This window comes from Oncorhynchus nerka, linkage group LG20 (genome assembly GCF_034236695.1).
Source record: "Oncorhynchus nerka isolate Pitt River linkage group LG20, Oner_Uvic_2.0, whole genome shotgun sequence".
NCBI lineage: Eukaryota > Metazoa > Chordata > Actinopteri > Salmoniformes > Salmonidae > Oncorhynchus > Oncorhynchus nerka.
In genome coordinates this window covers 91383560-91402748 of record NC_088415.1, presented here as the reverse complement: position 1 = coordinate 91402748, position 19189 = coordinate 91383560, and the positions used below count along the sequence as shown (strand labels likewise).

The 19189-nt window shown below is 37.8% G+C and overlaps 1 protein-coding gene across 1 annotated transcript in view; it reads right to left on the bottom strand.

Moving 5' to 3' along the window:
* Positions 1-19189, bottom strand: part of LOC115125028 (collagen alpha-1(XI) chain-like) — a 255449-nt gene that overhangs the window by 64578 nt on the left and 171682 nt on the right. Inside the window, 4 exon segments of the mRNA XM_065006101.1 lie at positions 1031-1138; positions 1303-1410; positions 17485-17538; positions 18341-18430. Coding sequence (XP_064862173.1) covers positions 1031-1138; positions 1303-1410; positions 17485-17538; positions 18341-18430 — 360 coding nt within the window.

Genomic DNA, 19189 nt, shown 5'->3' with positions numbered 1-19189 from the left:
GTACTATACCACTATACTAAACTACACTACTGCACTATACTGTACAGTACTATACCACTATACTAAACTACACCACTGCACTATACTGTACAGTACTATACCACTATACTATACCACTGCACTATACTGTACAGTACAATACTACTATACTAGACTACTGCACTATACTGCACAGTACTACACCACTATACTATACCACTGCACTATACTGTACAGTTAAACTACACTACTGCACTATACTGTACAGTACTCTACCACTAATACTAAACTACAGCACTGCACTATACTGTAAACTAATATACCACGAATAGTACACTACTGAACTATACTGTACAGTACTAGACCACTATACTAAACTACACTACTGCACTATACTTTACAGTAGTATACTAAACTGCACTACTGCACTATACTGTACAGTACTGTACTACATTACTGAACTATACTGTACAGTACTGTACTACATTACTGAACTCTACTACAGAACTGTACTGCATTACTGCACTATACTACAGTACTGTACTACATTACTGAACTATACTACATAACTGTACTACATTACTGCACTATACTACAGTACTATACTACATTACTGCACTATACTGTACTACATTACTGAACTATACTACATAACTGTACTACATTACTGAACTATACTACATAACTGTACTACATTACTGAACTATACTACAGTACTGTACAACATTACTGCACTATACTACAGTACTATACTACATTACTGCACTATACTACAGTACTATACTACATTACTGCACTACTACATTACTGAACTATACTACAGAACTGTGCTGCATTACTGAACTATACTACAGTACTATACTACATTACTGCACTATACTGTACAGTACTGTACTACATTACTGAACTATACTGTACTACATTACTGAACTATACTGTACTACATTACTGAACTATACTACAGTACTATACAACATTACTGCACTATACTGTACAGTACTACATTACTGAACTATACCACAGGGCCACAGAGGATTGTCTACAGTATTACCTTGTCTCCATCCTCTCCAGGGGGGCCTTGGGGGCCTGCAGGGCCAGGAAGACCAACAGGACCTTGAATACCGTCACGTCCAGCTGGTCCCATGGGGCCTTTCTCTCCCTGTGGGGACAGGAGAGAACGAGTCAACATGTGGCCATAATAGACAAGAACATCTCTTATCCTTCATCCTCTTATATTAACACTACCAGATACAGTAAAAGAGTTTTGCGATTTTAAAAAGGCAGATATTGAAGTTATATGTCCAGGTGTGTGTGTGTACTCACCGGGCCTCCCTTCTCTCCGGCTGGTCCAGGACCTCCCTGAGGTCCGGAGCGTCCTGAAAGACCGATGGCACCTCCGGGACCGGCAGCACCTCTCTCTCCTGGAGAACCCTGGCAGCCAACAAAGACATCACCATCATCATCATCATCATCATCAACAGGAGCCAATCTTCTAGCACCTTTTGAGTGTCTTTCAGGTTTTATTCCAATACACAAGCATACTATTTAGACTGAAGGTAATGTATTGGTCATTATAAGTGGTATGCTAGTGTAACGGACATACTCTTGCTTAGCGTGTAGCTCTTCCTCCTGATTCGGCTCACATCGAAGCTCAAACCCAGGACCTCTGCTCTGCTAGCACACGTGACTGCCCTCCCGAAGCTCAAACCCAGGACCTCTGCTCTGCTAGCACACGTGACTGCCCTCCCGAAGCTCAAACCCAGGACCTCTGCTCTGCTAGCACACGTGACTGCCCTCCCGAAGCTCAAACCCAGGACCTCTGCTCTGCTAGCACACGTGACTGCCCTCCCGAAGCTCAAACCCAGGACCTCTGCTCTGCTAGCACACGTGACTGCCCTCCCGAAGCGTCTTACCAGTCAAGTTACAAAAATTCCGTCAGAGCAAGTGACGACACATCAATCTGAGGAGTACGTTTCACGCATTCCCATGTGCAGTAGTTTGGGATATTGGAACGAAGGCAAAGACTCAAAGTAGGAATATATTCCAAACAAAGACTGGAACTAATGTCATGAAACGGAGACACTCTTTCAGCACCTCAGCTGTGAGTCAGTGTTTTCATTCGAAATGTCAGACAAAAAAACAAGATCCATTATTACTGTTTTTTTTTAAAGCTTCACCCTATTGACATTCCTCTATCAGAGACCATGAGTGTGTTTCTTTTGTATTTGATGGGGACACACAAGATTTCTCTTCTAGCCCTAAAAGCGCCAACAGGGGTAAAAAAAATAATCCTAATTTCAACCCCTTTTAAAAAAAATAAAATCCTTCTGAAATGGTAGGTCTTTGTTAAGATACTAGTAATAAAAAAAAACTAAAACATTTGACCAGGATTTCTGTATTAATATGGAGGAATGAAAAATAATTCATATGTTGTATACTAGTCAATAGTCCACTTTGTGACAAAAGCACAAAATTTGGCACAGAGTTTGATTTGGCTGAGAGGTTGATTTGGTAGAGAGGTTGATTTCTGACTTGTGTAACTCTTCTACTTGGCTGGTTTCTGTTTGTAATGATTTGTTTGCTGGGCTATGTTCTCAAATAATCGTAAGGTATGCTTACGCCGTAAAGCATTTTTGAAATCTGACTCCGTGGTTGGATTCACAAGAAGTTCATCTTTAAACCTTTGTGAAATAGTTGTATCTTTTCAGAATTTTTATCATGAGTATTTCTGTATTTGAATTTGGCGCTCTGCAATCTCACTGGATGTTGGCCAGGTGGGACACTAGCGTCCCACATACCCTAGAGAGGTTAAACATTATTTTTGGGGGCAGAAATGACTTCTCGAACATGTGAACTTTCATGTGCCTTAATAACAAACTTGTATGCCATCTGTAAATAGGAATAAAATTGTCAATTTACGAGCCTGATTGGATTAGCCACAGAAAAAGTCAGCAACCTTCCCGCTAGCCATGATTGGCTGAGATAATGAGTGGGCTGAACATGCCGAGAGATGAGTTTGGATTGGTCTGCCATGTAGCATGCTTCTGTCTATTTGAGCTGGTCAGTATGTGTAGGTAATCTTGTCTAACGAGGATTTAAAAAAAATGCAACATAAGTGTTGCTCTCCACTTTCTGGAGGACCGAGATTTGAAATCAGTGGAATTAGAGTATGATAGCTAAAGAGATGGAGAAAATGCCTGTCTCCAGTTTACATCTTCAAACTAAGGGCAAACGTGGCATCTGTGACAGGGAGACATGTCAATACATTAATTATGTATTCGGGTAAGATAGTCTAGCGTTATGTGTACAATCTTATTATGCCATTTGCATTGCTAGTTATAGCCTAATGTTAGCTAGCTAACATTGAACCTGGTTGGTTAGCTACCTGCAGATTAATGCAGGGTAGTAACGTCATGAGTTGGTATTATGGTTCATTGTTTAGCTAGCTAGCTACATGTCTTAACAAAATACTCCACTATGCAAGTATCTATTTCAATATAATGTTCATGATGTCACTGCAACAACTGTTGATAGACGTAGCTGGTAAATTCGCTCTGGCTATCTACTCCGATTTCAGAAACCACGGGTAAGACAGTCTAACTAGTTACATTTTCAGATATTACACATTTCTAATTTTGACATCAAGTCTTTTCATTTTATGTTGAAGTTTACTGTTAGCTAGCTAACGTTAGCTGGTTGGCTCGCTAGCTAACATTACGTGTATGATCTTATTACATTTACATTACATTTAAGTCATTTAGCAGACGCTCTTATCCAGAGCGACTTACAAATTGGTGCATTCACCTTATGACATCCAGTGGAACAGTAGTGCATCTAAATCTTTTAAGGGGGTGAGAGGGATTACTTTATCCTATCCTAGGTATTCCTTAAAGAGGTGGGGTTTCAGGTGTCTCCGGAAGGTGGTGATTGACTCCGCTGTCCTGGCGTCGTGAGGGAGTTTGTTCCACCATTGGGGGGCCAGAGCAGCGAACAGTTTTGACTGGGCTGAGCGGGAACTGTACTTCCTCAGTGGTAGGGAGGCGAGCAGGCCAGAGGTGGATGAACGCAGTGCTCTTGTTTGGGTGTAGGGCCTGATCAGAGCCTGGAGGTACTGAGGTGCCGTTCCCCTCACAGCTCCGTAGGCAAGCACCATGGTCTTGTAGCGGATGCGAGCTTCAACTGGAAGCCAGTGGAGAGAGCGGAGGAGCGGGGTGACGTGAGAGAACTTGGGAAGGTTGAACACCAGACGGGCTGCGGCGTTCTGGATGAGTTGTAGGGGTTTAATGGCACAGGCAGGGAGCCCAGCCAACAGCGAGTTGCAGTAATCCAGACGGGAGATTCGTATCTCAGAGCCATTTGCTTTGCTAGCTATAGCCTAATGTTAGCTAGCTAACATTGGACCTGGTTGGTTAGCTACCTGCAGATTCATGCATATAGATATGTAGAGTGTAATTGATGTGTCTATAGATATGTATAGTGTAATTGATGTGTTTATAGATATGTATAGTGTAATTGATGTGTAATTGATATGTATAGTGTAATGGATGTGTCTATAGATGTGTATAGTGTAATTGATATGTATAGTGTAATTGATGTGTATAGTGTAATTGATATGTATAGTGTAATTGATGTGTTTATAGATATATATAGTGTAATTGATGTGTTTATAGATATGTATAGTGTAATTGATGTGTCTATAGATGTGTATAGTGTAATTGATATGTATAGTGTAATTGATGTGTCTATAGATATATATAGTGTAATTGATGTGTTTATAGATATGTATAGTGTAATTGATGTGTCTATAGATATGTATAGTGTAATGGATGTGTCTATAGATATGTATAGTGTAATTGATGTGTATAGTGTAATTGATGTGTATAGTGTAATTGATATGTATATAGATATGTATAGTGTAATTGATGTGTATAGTGTAATTGATGTGTATAGTGTAATTGATGTGTATATAGATATGTATAGTGTAATTGATATGTATATAGATATGTATAGTGTAATTGATGTGTATAGTGTAATTGATATGTATAGTGTAATTGATGTGTAATTGATATGTATAGTGTAATTGATGTGTCTATAGATATGTATAGTGTAATTGATATGTATATAGATATGTATAGTGTAATTGATGTGTATAGTGTAATTGATATGTATAGTGTAATTGATGTGTATAGTGTAATTGATATGTATAGTGTAATTGATGTGTATATAGATATGTATAGTGTAATTGATATGTATATAGATATGTATAGTGTAATTGATGTGTATAGTGTAATTGATATGTATAGTGTAATTGATGTGTAATTGATATGTATAGTGTAATTGATGTGTCTATAGATATGTATAGTGTAATTGATGTGTCTATAGATATGTATAGTGTAATGGATGTGTAATTGATGTGTATAGTGTAATTGATGTGTTTATAGATATGTATAGTGTAATGGATGTGTATATAGATATGTATAGTGTAATGGATGTGTCTATAGATATGTATAGTGTAATTGATGTGTATAGTGTAATTGATGTGTATAGTGTAATTGATGTGTATAGTGTAATTGATGTGTATATAGATATGTATAGTGTAATTGATGTGTCTATAGATATGTATAGTGTAATTGATGTGTATAGTGTAATTGATGTGTATAGTGTAATTGATGTGTATAGTGTAATGGATGTGTATAGTGTAATTGATGTGTATAGTGTAATTGATAGTGTAATTGATGTGTATATAGATATGTATAGTGTAATGGATGTGTCTATAGATATGTATAGTGTAATTGATGTGTATAGTGTAATTGATGTGTATAGTGTAATTGATATGTATAGTGTAATTGATGTGTATATAGATATGTATAGTGTAATTGATGTGTATAGTGTAATTGATGTGTATATATAGTGATATGTATAGTGTAATTGATGTGTATATAGTGATATGTATAGTGTAATTGATGTGTAGTGTAATTGATATGTATAGTGTAATTGATAGTGTGTATAGTGTAATATGTATAGTGTAATTGATATGTATAGTGTAATTGATATGTAGTGTAATTGATGTGTCTATAGATATGTATAGTGTAATTGATGTGTATATAGATATGTATAGTGTAATTGATGTGTATAGTGTAATTGATATGTATAGTGTAATTGATGTGTATATTGATATGTATAGTGTAATTGATGTGTCTATAGATATGTAATAGTGTAATTGATGTGTATAGTGTAATTGATATGTATAGTGTAATTGATGTGTATATAGATATGTATAGTGTAATTGATGTGTATATAGATATGTATAGTGTAATTGATATGTATAGTGTAATTGATGTGTATAGTGTAATTGATGTGTATAGTGTAATTGATATGTATAGTGTAATTGATATGATAGTGTAATTGATATGTATAGATATGTATAGTGTAATTGATATGTATAGTGTAATTGATATGTATAGTGTATTGATTGATATAGATATATATAGTGTAATTGATGTGTCTATAGATATGTATTGTGTAATTGATGTGTATAGTGTAATTGATATGTATAGTGTAATTGATATGTATAGTGTAATTGATGTGTATAGTGTAATTGATGTGTATAGTGTGATGTGTATAGTGTAATGGATGTGTATATAGATATGTATAGTGTAATGGATGTGTATAGTATAATTGATGTGTCTATAGATATGTATAGTGTAATTGATGTGTCTATAGATATGTATATAATTGAATGATGTGTAATTGATATGTATAGTGTAATTGATGTGTTTATAAGATATGTATAGTGTAATGGATGTGTATATAGATATGTATAGTGTAATGGATGTGTCTATAGATGTATAGATATGTATAGTGTAATTGATGTGTATAGTGTAATTGATGTGTATAGTGTAATGGATGTGTCTATAGATATGTATAGTGTAATGGATGTGTCTATAGATATGTATAGTGTAATTGATGTGTATAGTGTAATTGATGTGTATAGTGTAATTGATGTGTATAGTGTAATTGATGTGTCTATAGATATGTATAGTGTAATTGATGTGTCTATAGATATGTATAGTGTAATTGATGTGTTTATAGATATGTATAGTGTAATTGATGTGTATAGTGTAATTGATGTGTATAGTGTAATTGATGTGTATAGTGTAATTGATATGTATAGTGTAATGGATGTGTATAGTGTAATTGATATGTATAGTGTAATTGATGTGTCTATAGATATGTATAGTGTAATTGATGTGTATAGTGTAATTGATATGTATAGTGTAATTGATGTGTATAGTGTAATTGATATGTATAGTGTAATTGATGTGTATATTGATGTGTATAGTGTAATTGATGTGTCTATAGATATGTATAGTGTAATTGATGTGTATAGTGTAATTGATGTGTATAGTGTAATTGATATGTATAGTGTAATTGATGTGTATATAGATATGTATAGTGTAATTGATATGTATAGTATGTATTAGTGTAATAGATATGTATAGTGTAATTGATATGTATAGTGTAATTGATAAGTATAGTGTAAATTGATAGTGTGTATATGTGTAATTGATATGTATAGTGTAATTGATATGTATAGTGTAATTGATATGTATAGTGTAATTGATGTGTGTAATTGATATGTATAGTGTAATTGATGTGTTATAGATATATAGTGTAATTGATGTGTTTATAGATATGTATAGTGTAATTGATGTGTCTATAGATGTGTATAGTGTAATTGATATGTATAGTGTAATTGATGTGTCTATAGATATGTATAGTGTAATTGATGTGTATAGTGTAATTGATGTGTATATAGATATGTATAGTGTAATTGATATGTATAGTGTAATTGATGTGTATAGTGTAATTGATATGTATAGTGTAATTGATATGTATAGTGTAATTGATATGTATAGTGTAATTGATATGTATAGTGTAATTGATGTGTATAGTGTAATTGATATGTATAGTGTAATTGATATGTATAGTGTAATTGATGTGTATATAGATATATATAGTGTAATTGGTATGTATAGTGTAATTGATGTGTATAGTGTAATTGATGTGTATATAGATATGTATATGTAGATATGATGTGTAATGGATGTGTATAGTATAATTGATGTGTCTATAGATATGTATAGTGTAATGGATGTGTATAGTGTAATTGATATGTATAGTGTAATTGATGTGTATATAGATATGTATAGTGTAATGGATGTGTATATAGATATGTATAGTGTAATTGATGTGTCTATAGATATGTATAGTGTAATTGATGTGTATAGTGTAATTGATGTGTTTATAGATATGTATAGTGTAATGGATGTGTATATTGATGTGTATAGTGTAATTGATGTGTCTATAGATATGTATAGTGTAATTGATGTGTTTATAGATATGTATAGTGTAATTGATGTGTATAGTGTAATTGATATGTATAGTGTAATGGATGTGTCTATAGATATGTATAGTGTAATGGATGCGTATATAGATATGTATAGTGTAATTGATGTGTATATAGATATGTATAGTGTAATTGATATGTATAGTGTAATTGATAAGTATAGTGTAATTGATGTGTATAGTGTAATGGATGTGTATATAGATATGTATAGTGTAATGGATGTGTATAGTGTAATTGATATGTATAGTGTAATGGATGTGTCTATAGATATGTATAGTGTAATTGATGTGTTTATAGATATGTATAGTGTAATTGATATATATAGTGTAATGGATGTGTATATAGATATGTATAGTGTAATTGATGTGTTTATAGATATGTATAGTGTAATTGATATATATAGTGTAATGGATGTGTATATAGATATGTATAGTGTAATTGATGTGTTTATAGATATGTATAGTGTAATGGATGTGTATATTGATGTGTATAGTGTAATTGATGTGTCTATAGATATGTATAGTGTAATTGATGTGTATAGTGTAATTGATGTGTATAGTGTAATGGATGTGTCTATAGATATGTATAGTGTAATTGATGTGTCTATAGATATGTATTGTGTAATTGATGTGTATAGTGTAATTGATGTGTATAGTGTAATTGATATGTATAGTGTAATTGATGTGTCTATAGATATGTATAGTGTAATTGATGTGTCTATAGATATGTATAGTGTAATTGATGTGTTTATAGATATGTATAGTGTAATTGATATGTATAGTGTAATTGATGTGTATAGTGTAATTGATGTGTATAGTGTAATTGATGTAGTGTAATGGATGTGTATAGTGTAATTGATGTATGTATAGTGTAATTGATGTGTCTATAGATATGTATAGTGTAATTGATGTGTATAGTGTAATTGATATGTATAGTGTAATTGATGTGTATATAGATATGTATAGTGTAATTGATGTGTCTATAGATATGTATAGTGTAATTGATGTATAGTGTAATTGATGTGTATAGTGTAATTGATATGTATAGTGTAATGTGATATGATATGTAGTGTAATTGATGTGTATATTGATATGTATAGTGTAATTGATGTGTCTATAGATATGTATAGTGTAATTGATGTGTATAGTGTAATTGATGTGTATAGTGTAATTGATATGTATAGTGTAATTGATGTGTATATAGATATGTATAGTGTAATTGATATGTATAGTGTAATTGATGTGTATATAGATATGTATAGTGTAATTGATATGTATAGTGTAATTGATAAGTATAGTGTAATTGATGTGTATAGTGTAATTGATATGTATAGTGTAATTGATATGTATAGTGTAATTGATATGTATAGTGTAATTGATATGTATAGTGTAATTGATGTGTATAGTGTAATTGATATGTATAGTGTAATTGATGTGTTTATAGATATGTATAGTGTAATTGATGTGTTTATAGATATGTATAGTGTAATTGATGTGTCTATAGATGTGTATAGTGTAATTGATATGTATAGTGTAATTGATGTGTCTATAGATATGTATAGTGTAATTGATATGTATAGTGTAATTGATGTATGATATGTAATTGATATGTATAGTGTAATTGATATGTATAGTGTAATTGATGTGTATAGTGTAATTGATATGTATAGTGTAATTGATATGTATAGTGTAATTGATATGTATAGTGTAATTGATATGTATAGTGTAATTGATGTGTATAGTGTAATTGATATGTATAGTGTAATTGATATGTATAGTGTAATTGATGTGTATATAGATATATATAGTGTAATTGGTGTGTCTATAGATATGTATTGTGTAATTGATGTGTCTATTGATATGTATAGTGTAATTGATATGTATAGTGTAATTGATATGTATAGTGTAATTGATGTGTATAGTGTAATTGATGTGTATAGTGTAATTGATGTGTATAGTGTAATGGATGTGTATATAGATATGTATAGTGTAATGGATTGATGTGTAATTGATGTGTATAGTGTAATTGATATGTAATAGTGTAATTGATGTGTCTATAGATATGTATAGTGTAATTGATGTGTATATAGATATGTATAGTGTAATTGATGTGTATATAGATATGTATAGTGATGTGTCTATAGATATGTATAGTGTAATTGATGTGTATAGTGTAATTGATGTGTATAGATATGTATAGTGTAATGATGTGTATATTGATATGTATAGTGTAATTGATGTGTCTATAGATATGTATAGTGTAATTGATGTGTTTATAGATATGTATAGTGTAATTGATGTGTATAGTGTAATTGATATGTATAGTGTAATGGATGTGTATATAGATATGTATAGTGTAATGGATGTGTATATAGATATGTATAGTGTAATTGATGTGTATAGTGTAATTGATATGTATAGTGTAATTGATATGTATAGTGTAATTGATATGTATAGTGTAATTGATATGTATAGTGTAATTATATGTATAGTGTAATTGATGTGTATATAGATATGTATAGTGTAATTGATGTGTCTAGTGATATGTATGTGTAATTGATGTGTAATTGATATGTATAGTGTAATTGATATGTATAGTGTAATTGATATGTATAGTGTAATTGATGTGTATAGTGTAATTGATGTGTATAGTGTAATTGATGTGTATAGTGTAATGGATGTGTATATAGATATGTATAGTGTAATGGATGTGTATAGTATAATTGATGTGTCTATAGATATGTATAGTGTAATGGATGTGTATAGTGTAATTGATATGTATAGTGTAATTGATGTGTATATAGATATGTATAGTGTAATGGATGTGTATATAGATATGTATAGTGTAATTGATGTGTCTATAGATATGTATAGTGTAATTGATGTGTATAGTGTAATTGATGTGTTTATAGATATGTATAGTGTAATGGATGTGTATATTGATGTGTATAGTGTAATTGATGTGTCTATAGATATGTATAGTGTAATTGATGTGTTTATAGATATGTATAGTGTAATTGATGTGTATAGTGTAAGATATGTATAGTGTAATGGATGTGTCTATAGATATGTATAGTGTAATTGATGTGTATATAGATATGTATAGTGTAATTGAGTGTACTATTGATATGTATAGTGTAATTGATATGTATAGTCTAACAGATAAGTATAGTGTAATTGATGTGTATAGTGTAATGGATGTGTATATAGATATGTATAGTGTAATGGATGTGTACAGTGTAATTGATATGTATAGTGTAATGGATGTGTCTATAGATATGTATAGTGTAATTGATGTGTTTATAGATATGTATAGTGTAATTGATATATATAGTGTAATGGATGTGTATATAGATATGTATAGTGTAATTGATGTGTTTATAGATATGTAGTGTAATGGATGTGTATATTGATGTGTATAGTGTAATTGATGTGTCTATAGATATGTATAGTGTAATTGATGTGTATAGTGTAATTGATATGTATAGTGTAATGGATGTGTCTATAGATATGTATAGTGTAATTGATATGTATAGTGTAATTGATATGTATAGTGTAATTGATGTGTATATAGATATGTATAGTGTAATGGATGTGTATATAGATATGTATAGTGTAATTGATATGTATAGTGTAATTGATATGTATAGTGTAATTGATGTGTATATAGATATGTATAGTGTAATGGATGTGTCTATAGATATGTATAGTGTAATTGATATGTATAGTGTAATTGATATGTATAGTGTAATGGATGTGTATATAGATATGTATAGTGTAATTGATGTGTTTATAGATATGTATAGTGTAATGGATGTGTATATAGATATGTATTGTGTAATTGATGTGTCTATAGATATGTATATAGTGTAATTGTTTAACAGTTACTACCACAGACACACAGTTACTACCACAGACACACAGTTACTACCACAGACACACAGTTACTACCACAGACACACAGACACACAGTTACTACCACAGACACACAGACACACAGTTACTACCACAGAGACACAGTTACTACAACAGAGACACAGTTACTACAACAGACACACAGTTACTACAACAGAGACACAGTTACTACAACAGACACACAGTTACTACCACAGACACACAGTTACTACCACAGAGACACAGTTACTACCACAGAGACACAGTTACTACCACAGACACACAGTTACTACCACAGAGACACAGTTACTACCACAGAGACACAGTTACTACCACAGACACAGACACACGGCCATAGACACAGACACACAAACACACAGCCACAAACACACAAATACACAACCACAGACACACAACCACAGATACACAGCCACAGACACACAACCACAGATACACAGCCACAGACACACACAACCACAGACACACAGCCACAAACACACAAACACACAACCACAGACACACAAACACAGACACACAAGCACATGCACTCCAACACCCACACCATGTTCTGTTCTGACTAAAGTCGCTCTGGATAAGAGCGTCTGCTAAATGACTTAAATGTAAATGTAAACACAACACACACATAGACACACAAACACATGCACTCCAACACCCACACCATGTTCTGTTCTGACTAAACACAACACACACAAACACATGCACTCCAACACCCACACCATGTTCTGTTCTGACTAAACACAACACACACAAACACATGCACTCCAACACCCACACCATGTTCTGTTCTGACTAAACACAACACACACAAACACATGCACTCCAACACCCACACCATGTTCTGTTCTGACTAAACACAACACACACAAACACATGCACTCCAACACCCACACCATGTTCTGTTCTGACTAAACACAACACACACAAACACATGCACTCCAACACCCACACCATGTTCTGTTCTGACTAAACACAACACACATTTCTCCCTACAGCTGGACGCCGACTCGTCCGATGCTGAGAAATCGATAAAGGGAAAAATCTAATTGCTTGTGTGCGTGAGCGTGAGTGTGAGCGTTGAGTGTGTGTGAGCGTGAGTGTGTGTGAGCGTGAGTGTGAGTGTGAGCGTGAGTGTGTGTGAGCGTGAGTGTGTGTGAGTGTGTGTGAGCGTGAGTGTGTGTGTGAGCGTGAGTGTGTGTGTGAGTGTGTGTGTGTGTGAGCGTGAGTGTGAGCGTGAGTGTGTGTGAGCGTGAGTGTGTGTGTGAGCGTGAGTGTGTGTATGAGTGAGTGAGTGTGTGAGCGTGAGTGTGTGTGAGCGTGAGTGTGAGCGTGAGTGTGAGCGTGAGTGTGTGTGTGAGCGTGAGTGTGTGTGAGCGTGAGTGTGTGTGTATGAGTGAGTGTGTGTGTGAGCGTGAGTGTGTGTGTGAGCGTGAGTGTGTGTATGAGTGAGTGAGTGTGTGAGCGTGAGTGTGTGTGTATGAGTGAGTGTGTGAGCGTGAGTGTGTGTGTATGAGTGAGTGTGTGTGTGAGCGTGAGTGTGTGTGTATGAGTGAGTGTGTGTGTGAGCGTGAGTGTGTGTGTATGAGTGAGTGAGTGTGTGAGCGTGAGTGTGTGTGTGTGAGTGTGTGAGTGAGTGAGAGTGTGTGAGCGTGAGTGTGTGTGTATGAGTGAGTGAATGTGTGAGCGTGAATGTGTGTGTGAGCGTGAGTGTGTGTGTATGAGTGAGTGAGTGAGTGAGTGTGTGAGCGTGAGTGTGTGTGTATGAGTGAGTGAGTGTGTGAGCGTGAGTGTGTGTGTATGAGTGAGTGAGTGTGTGAGCGTGAGTGTGTGTGTGTGTGAGCGTGAGTGAGTGTGTGTGTGAGCGTGAGTGTGTGTGTGAGCGTGAGTGTGTGTGTGAGCGTGAGTGTGTGTGTATGAGTGAGTGAGTGAGTGAGTGAGTGTGTGTGTGTGAGCGTGTGTGTATGAGTGAGTGAGTGTGTGAGCGTGAGTGTGTGTGTGAGCGTGAGTGTGTGTGTATGAGTGAGTGAGTGAGTGAGTGTATGTGTTCGTGAGTGTGTGTGTATGAGTGAGTGAGTGTGTGAGCGTGAGTGTGTGTGTATGAGTGAGTGAGTGTGTGAGCGTGAGTGTGTGTGTGAGCGTGAGTGAGTGTGTGTGTGAGCGTGAGTGTGTGTGTGAGCGTGAGTGTGTGTGAGCGTGAGTGTGTGTGTGAGCGTGTGTGTGAGCGTGAGTGTGTGTGTATGAGTGAGTGAGTGTGTGTGTGTGTGAGCGTGAGTGTGTGTGTGAGCGTGAGTGTGTGTGTGAGCGTGAGTGTGTGTGTGAGCGTATGTGTGAGCGTGAGTGTGTGTGTATGAGTGAGTGAGTGTGTGTGTGAGCGTGAGTGAGTGTGTGTGAGCGTGAGTGTGTGTGTGAGCGTGAGTGTGTGTGTGAACGTGAGTGTGTGTGTGAGCGTGAGTGTGTGTGTGAGCGTGAGTGTGTGTGTATGAGTGAGTGTGTGTGTGAGCGTGAGTGTGTGTGTGAGCGTGAGTGTGTGTGTATGACGTGAGTGTGTGTGTGAGCGTGAGTGTGTGTGAACGTGAGTGTATGAGTGAGTGAGTGAGTGAGTGTATGTGTGCGTGAGTGTGTGTGTATGAGTGAGTGAGTGTGTGAGCGTGAGTGTGTGTGTATGAGTGAGTGAGTGTGTGAGCGTGAGTGTGTGTGTGAGCGTGAGTGAGTGTGTGTGTGAGCGTGAGTGTGTGTGTGAGCGTGAGTGTGTGTGTGAACGTGAGTGTGTGTGTGTGAGCGTGAGTGTGTGTGTGAGCGTGAGTGTGTGTGTGAGCGTGAGTGTGTGTGTGAGCGTGAGTGTGTGTGTATGAGTGAGTGAGTGAGTGATTGTATGTGTGCGTGAGTGTTTGTGTGAGCGTGAGTGTGTGTGTGAGCGTGAGTGAGTGTGTGAGCGTGAGTGTGTGTGTGTGAGTGTGTGTGTGAGCGTGTGTGTGAGCGTGAGTGTGTGTGTGAGCGTGAGTGTGTGTGTATGAGTGAGTGAGTGAGTGAGTGAGTGAGTGATTGTATGTGTGCGTGAGTGTTTGTGTGAGCGTGAGTGTGTGTGTGAGCGTGAGTGAGTGTGTGTGTGAGCGTGAGTGAGTGTGTGAGCGTGAGTGTGTGTGTGAGCGTGAGTGAGTGAGTGAGTGATTGTATGTGTGTGTGAGTGAGTGTGTGTGTGAGCGTGAGTGAGTGAGTGAGTGATTGTATGTGTGCGTGAGTGTGTGTGTATGAGTGAGTGAGTGAGTGAGTGAGTGAGTGAGTGATTGTATGTGTGCGTGAGTGTTTGTGTGAGCGTGTTTGTGTGAGCGTGAGTGTTTGTGTGAGTGATTGTATGTGTGTGTGAGTGTTTGTGTGAGCGTGTAGGAACTTTACATGAGTCATACAATTAGAGGTGAATTTCTCTGACATTGTTGTGATAAACAAAATGTATTCTCAGCACTCAGTGTTTCCTTTTCAAAAGAATCTCCGCACATTCAGAACCCTCAGAATCAGAATGGTTTCCTTTGTTCAGAAGTGTATTATGCATGCCATCCATTCTCACATTGGTACACTAGAACATGACAATGCTTCAAATTGAACACTCATTTGTTCTAAGAACCCCCTTAGTTCCATTATGCATGCCATGCATATCCCTCCTCTCCTCTCCTCTCCTCTCCTCTCCTCTCCTCTCCTCCTCTCCTCTTTCTCCTCTCCCTTTTCTCCTCTCCTCTCCCTTTTCTCCTCTCCTCTCCTCTCCCCACTCTTCTGCTCCTCACCTCCTCTCCCTCTCCTCTCCCTTTTCTCCTCTCCTCTCCTCTCCTCTCCTCTCCTCTCCTCTCCTCTCCTCTCTCTTTTCTCCTCTCCTCTCCCTTTTCTCCTCTCCTCTCCTCCCTCTTCTCCTCTCCTCTCCTCTCCTCTCCTCTCCTCTCCTCTCCTCTCCTCTCCTCTCCTCTCCCCACTCTTCTGCTCCTCACCTCCTCTCCCTCTCCTCCTCCAAAGCTGCATGTCTGTCATTCAAACCCGTAAGAGATTCTATTCTCACCTTCCAGACAGCCACTCCACTTCAGACAGCCACTCCACTCCAGACAGTCACTCCACTCCAGACAGTCACTCCACTTCAGACAGTCACTCCACTCCAGACAGTCACTCCAGACAGCCACTCCACATCAGACAGTCACTCTAGACAGCCACTCCAGACAGCCACTCCACATCAGACAGTCACTCTAGACAGCCACTCCAGACAGTCACTCCAGACAGCCACTCCACTCCAGACAGCCACTCCACTCCAGACAGCCACTCCACTCCAGACAGCCACTCCACTCCAGACAGCCACTCCACTCCAAACAGCCACTCCACTCCAAACAGCCACTCCACTCCACTCCAGACAGCCACTCCACTCCAGACAGCCACTCCACTCCAGACAGCCACTCCAAACAGCCACTCCACTCCACTCCAGACAGTCACTCCACTCCAGACAGCCACTCCACTCCAGACAGCCACTCCACTCCAGACAGCCACTCCACTCCAGACAGTCACTCCACTCCAGACAGCCACTCCACTCCAAACAGCCACTCCACTCCAAACAGCCACTCCACTCCACTCCAGACAGTCACTCCACTCCAGACAGCCACTCCACTCCAAACAGCCACTCCACTCCAAACAGCCACTCCACTCCAGACAGCCACTCCACTCCAGACAGCCACTCCACTCCAGACAGCCACTCCACTCCAGACAGCCACTCCACTCCAGACAGCCACTCCACTCCAGACAGTCACTCCACTCCAAACAGCCACTCCACTCCAGACAGCCACTCCACTCCAGACAGCCACTTCACTCCAAACAGCCACTCCACTCCAGACAGCCACTCCACTCCAGACAGCCACTCCACTCCAGACAGCCACTCCACTCCAGACAGCCACTCCACTCCAGACAGCCACTCCACTCCACTCCAGACAGCCACTCCAGCCACTCCACTCCAGACAGCCACTCCAGACAGAAACCAGCCCTGTTTCTAGCTGACAGTCATAAACCATAAACCTGCCCTGCCTACCAGCCTACCAGGCTATAATCACACCTCATTATGGACCAACCACCTGCTTAACCTCTTCAAAGACTCTAAAAGTGTTGCTCCGAGTCTCTGTGGGGCGTGAAGCGATGGCATAACCATGGTAACGTCATACTTACGATGGGGCCTTGGGCACCCTGTGGTCCTTCGCCTCCCTTCAAACCAGCTGGACCCTGGAAGGAGAGAACGAGAGAGGAGAGGAGGGTTAGAATTTTAACCATTTGTGTCTGGAAGACAGAAAGAAAGTGTGTTGCTGGGCATATGCATACATGAGTGTGTGTGTGTGTGTGTATGTCTGTGTGTGTCAGCGAGTATTTGAGTGTGTGTGTGTGTGTCAGTGAGTATTTGAGAGAGAGTGTGTGTGTGTGTGTGTGTGTGTGTGTGTGTGTCAGTGAGTATTTGAGTGTTTGTGTGTGTGTGTGTCAGTGAGTATTTGAGTGTTTGTGTGTGTGTGTGTGTGTGTGTGTGTGTGTGTGTGTACTAATCCACGGTGTATTATAATCCTGGAAGAACCCTCTCAACCAAAATTGGAGAACAAAAACCCAATTTGATATTTTGCTCAGTGTTTTTGCTGAGCAAAATGTACGAGTCTGCTGTTAATGATAATGCAGAGGATTTTCCTGAGGTTGCTGTTGATGCATATCCCACGGCAGTTATTTGTCTCCACTCTTGTGGATTGGGGGGGGGGGGGGGGGGGGAGAGATCGGTCATTGGTTCCAAATTTTGGGGAAGACGCCAGAGCCAAGGATGATGTTATAGAGTTTCAGTGTAGCCAATTGGAATTTATGGGCAGTATATTTTATCATTTCATTGTGGGTACCATCAATACCACAGGCCTTTTTGTGTTGGAGGGTTTTTAGTTTAGGTTTTTGCTATAGAGCCAAAAAGATTGGAGAAGTCTTTAATGAGGAGCATTGTGTGTGTGTGATAACTGTTTGGAGCTGGGTGTATCTGTAGATGGGAGCTGTGTCTTACGTTAGCCCCGGGAAGACCTCTCTGCCCTGGGAAGCCCCTGAGCCCGGCTGGGCCAACCTTTCCAGACATTCCCATAGGACCTGGGTCACCCTGGAGGAGAGATGGGAGGAAAAAGTTGAGACAGAGAATACATAGTCTGTCAATTGCTGTAGGTGCATATTAACCAAAAAGATCATGAACTAATTTTCCTGTCCGTATTATTTTTATATTGTATCTGTATTGTCTGTATGTATTATACAGTATCTGTATTGGTATTAGTAACAACAGACATTTGAAGCAACACGGAATGACTGTAAAGTCTGAATATGTCTGTAAAGTGACTCTGGATCAGAGAGTCTGTTAAATGACTCACTACTGTCAGTCTCTCTGGATCAGAGAGTCTGTTAAATGACTCACTACTGTAAAGTGACTCTGGATCAGAGAGTCTGTTAAATGACTCACTACTGTAAGTCTCTCTGGATCAGAGAGTCTGTTAAATGACTCACTACTGTAGTGGTTCTGGATCAGAGAGTCTGTTAAATGACTCACTACTGTAAAGTGACTCTGGATCAGAGAGTCTGTTAAATGACTCACTACTGTCAGTCTCTCTGGATCAGAGAGTCTGTTAAATGACTCACTACTGTAAAGTGACTCTGGATCAGAGAGTCTGTTAAATGACTCACTACTGTCAGTCTCTCTGGATCAGAGAGTCTGTTAAATGACTCACTACTGTAAGTCTCTCTGGATCAGAGAGTCTGTTAAATGACTCACTACTGTAAGTCTCTCTGGATCAGAGAGTCTGTTAAATGACTCACTACTGTAAATCTCACTCTGGATCAGAGAGTCTGTTAAATGACTCACTACTGTAAG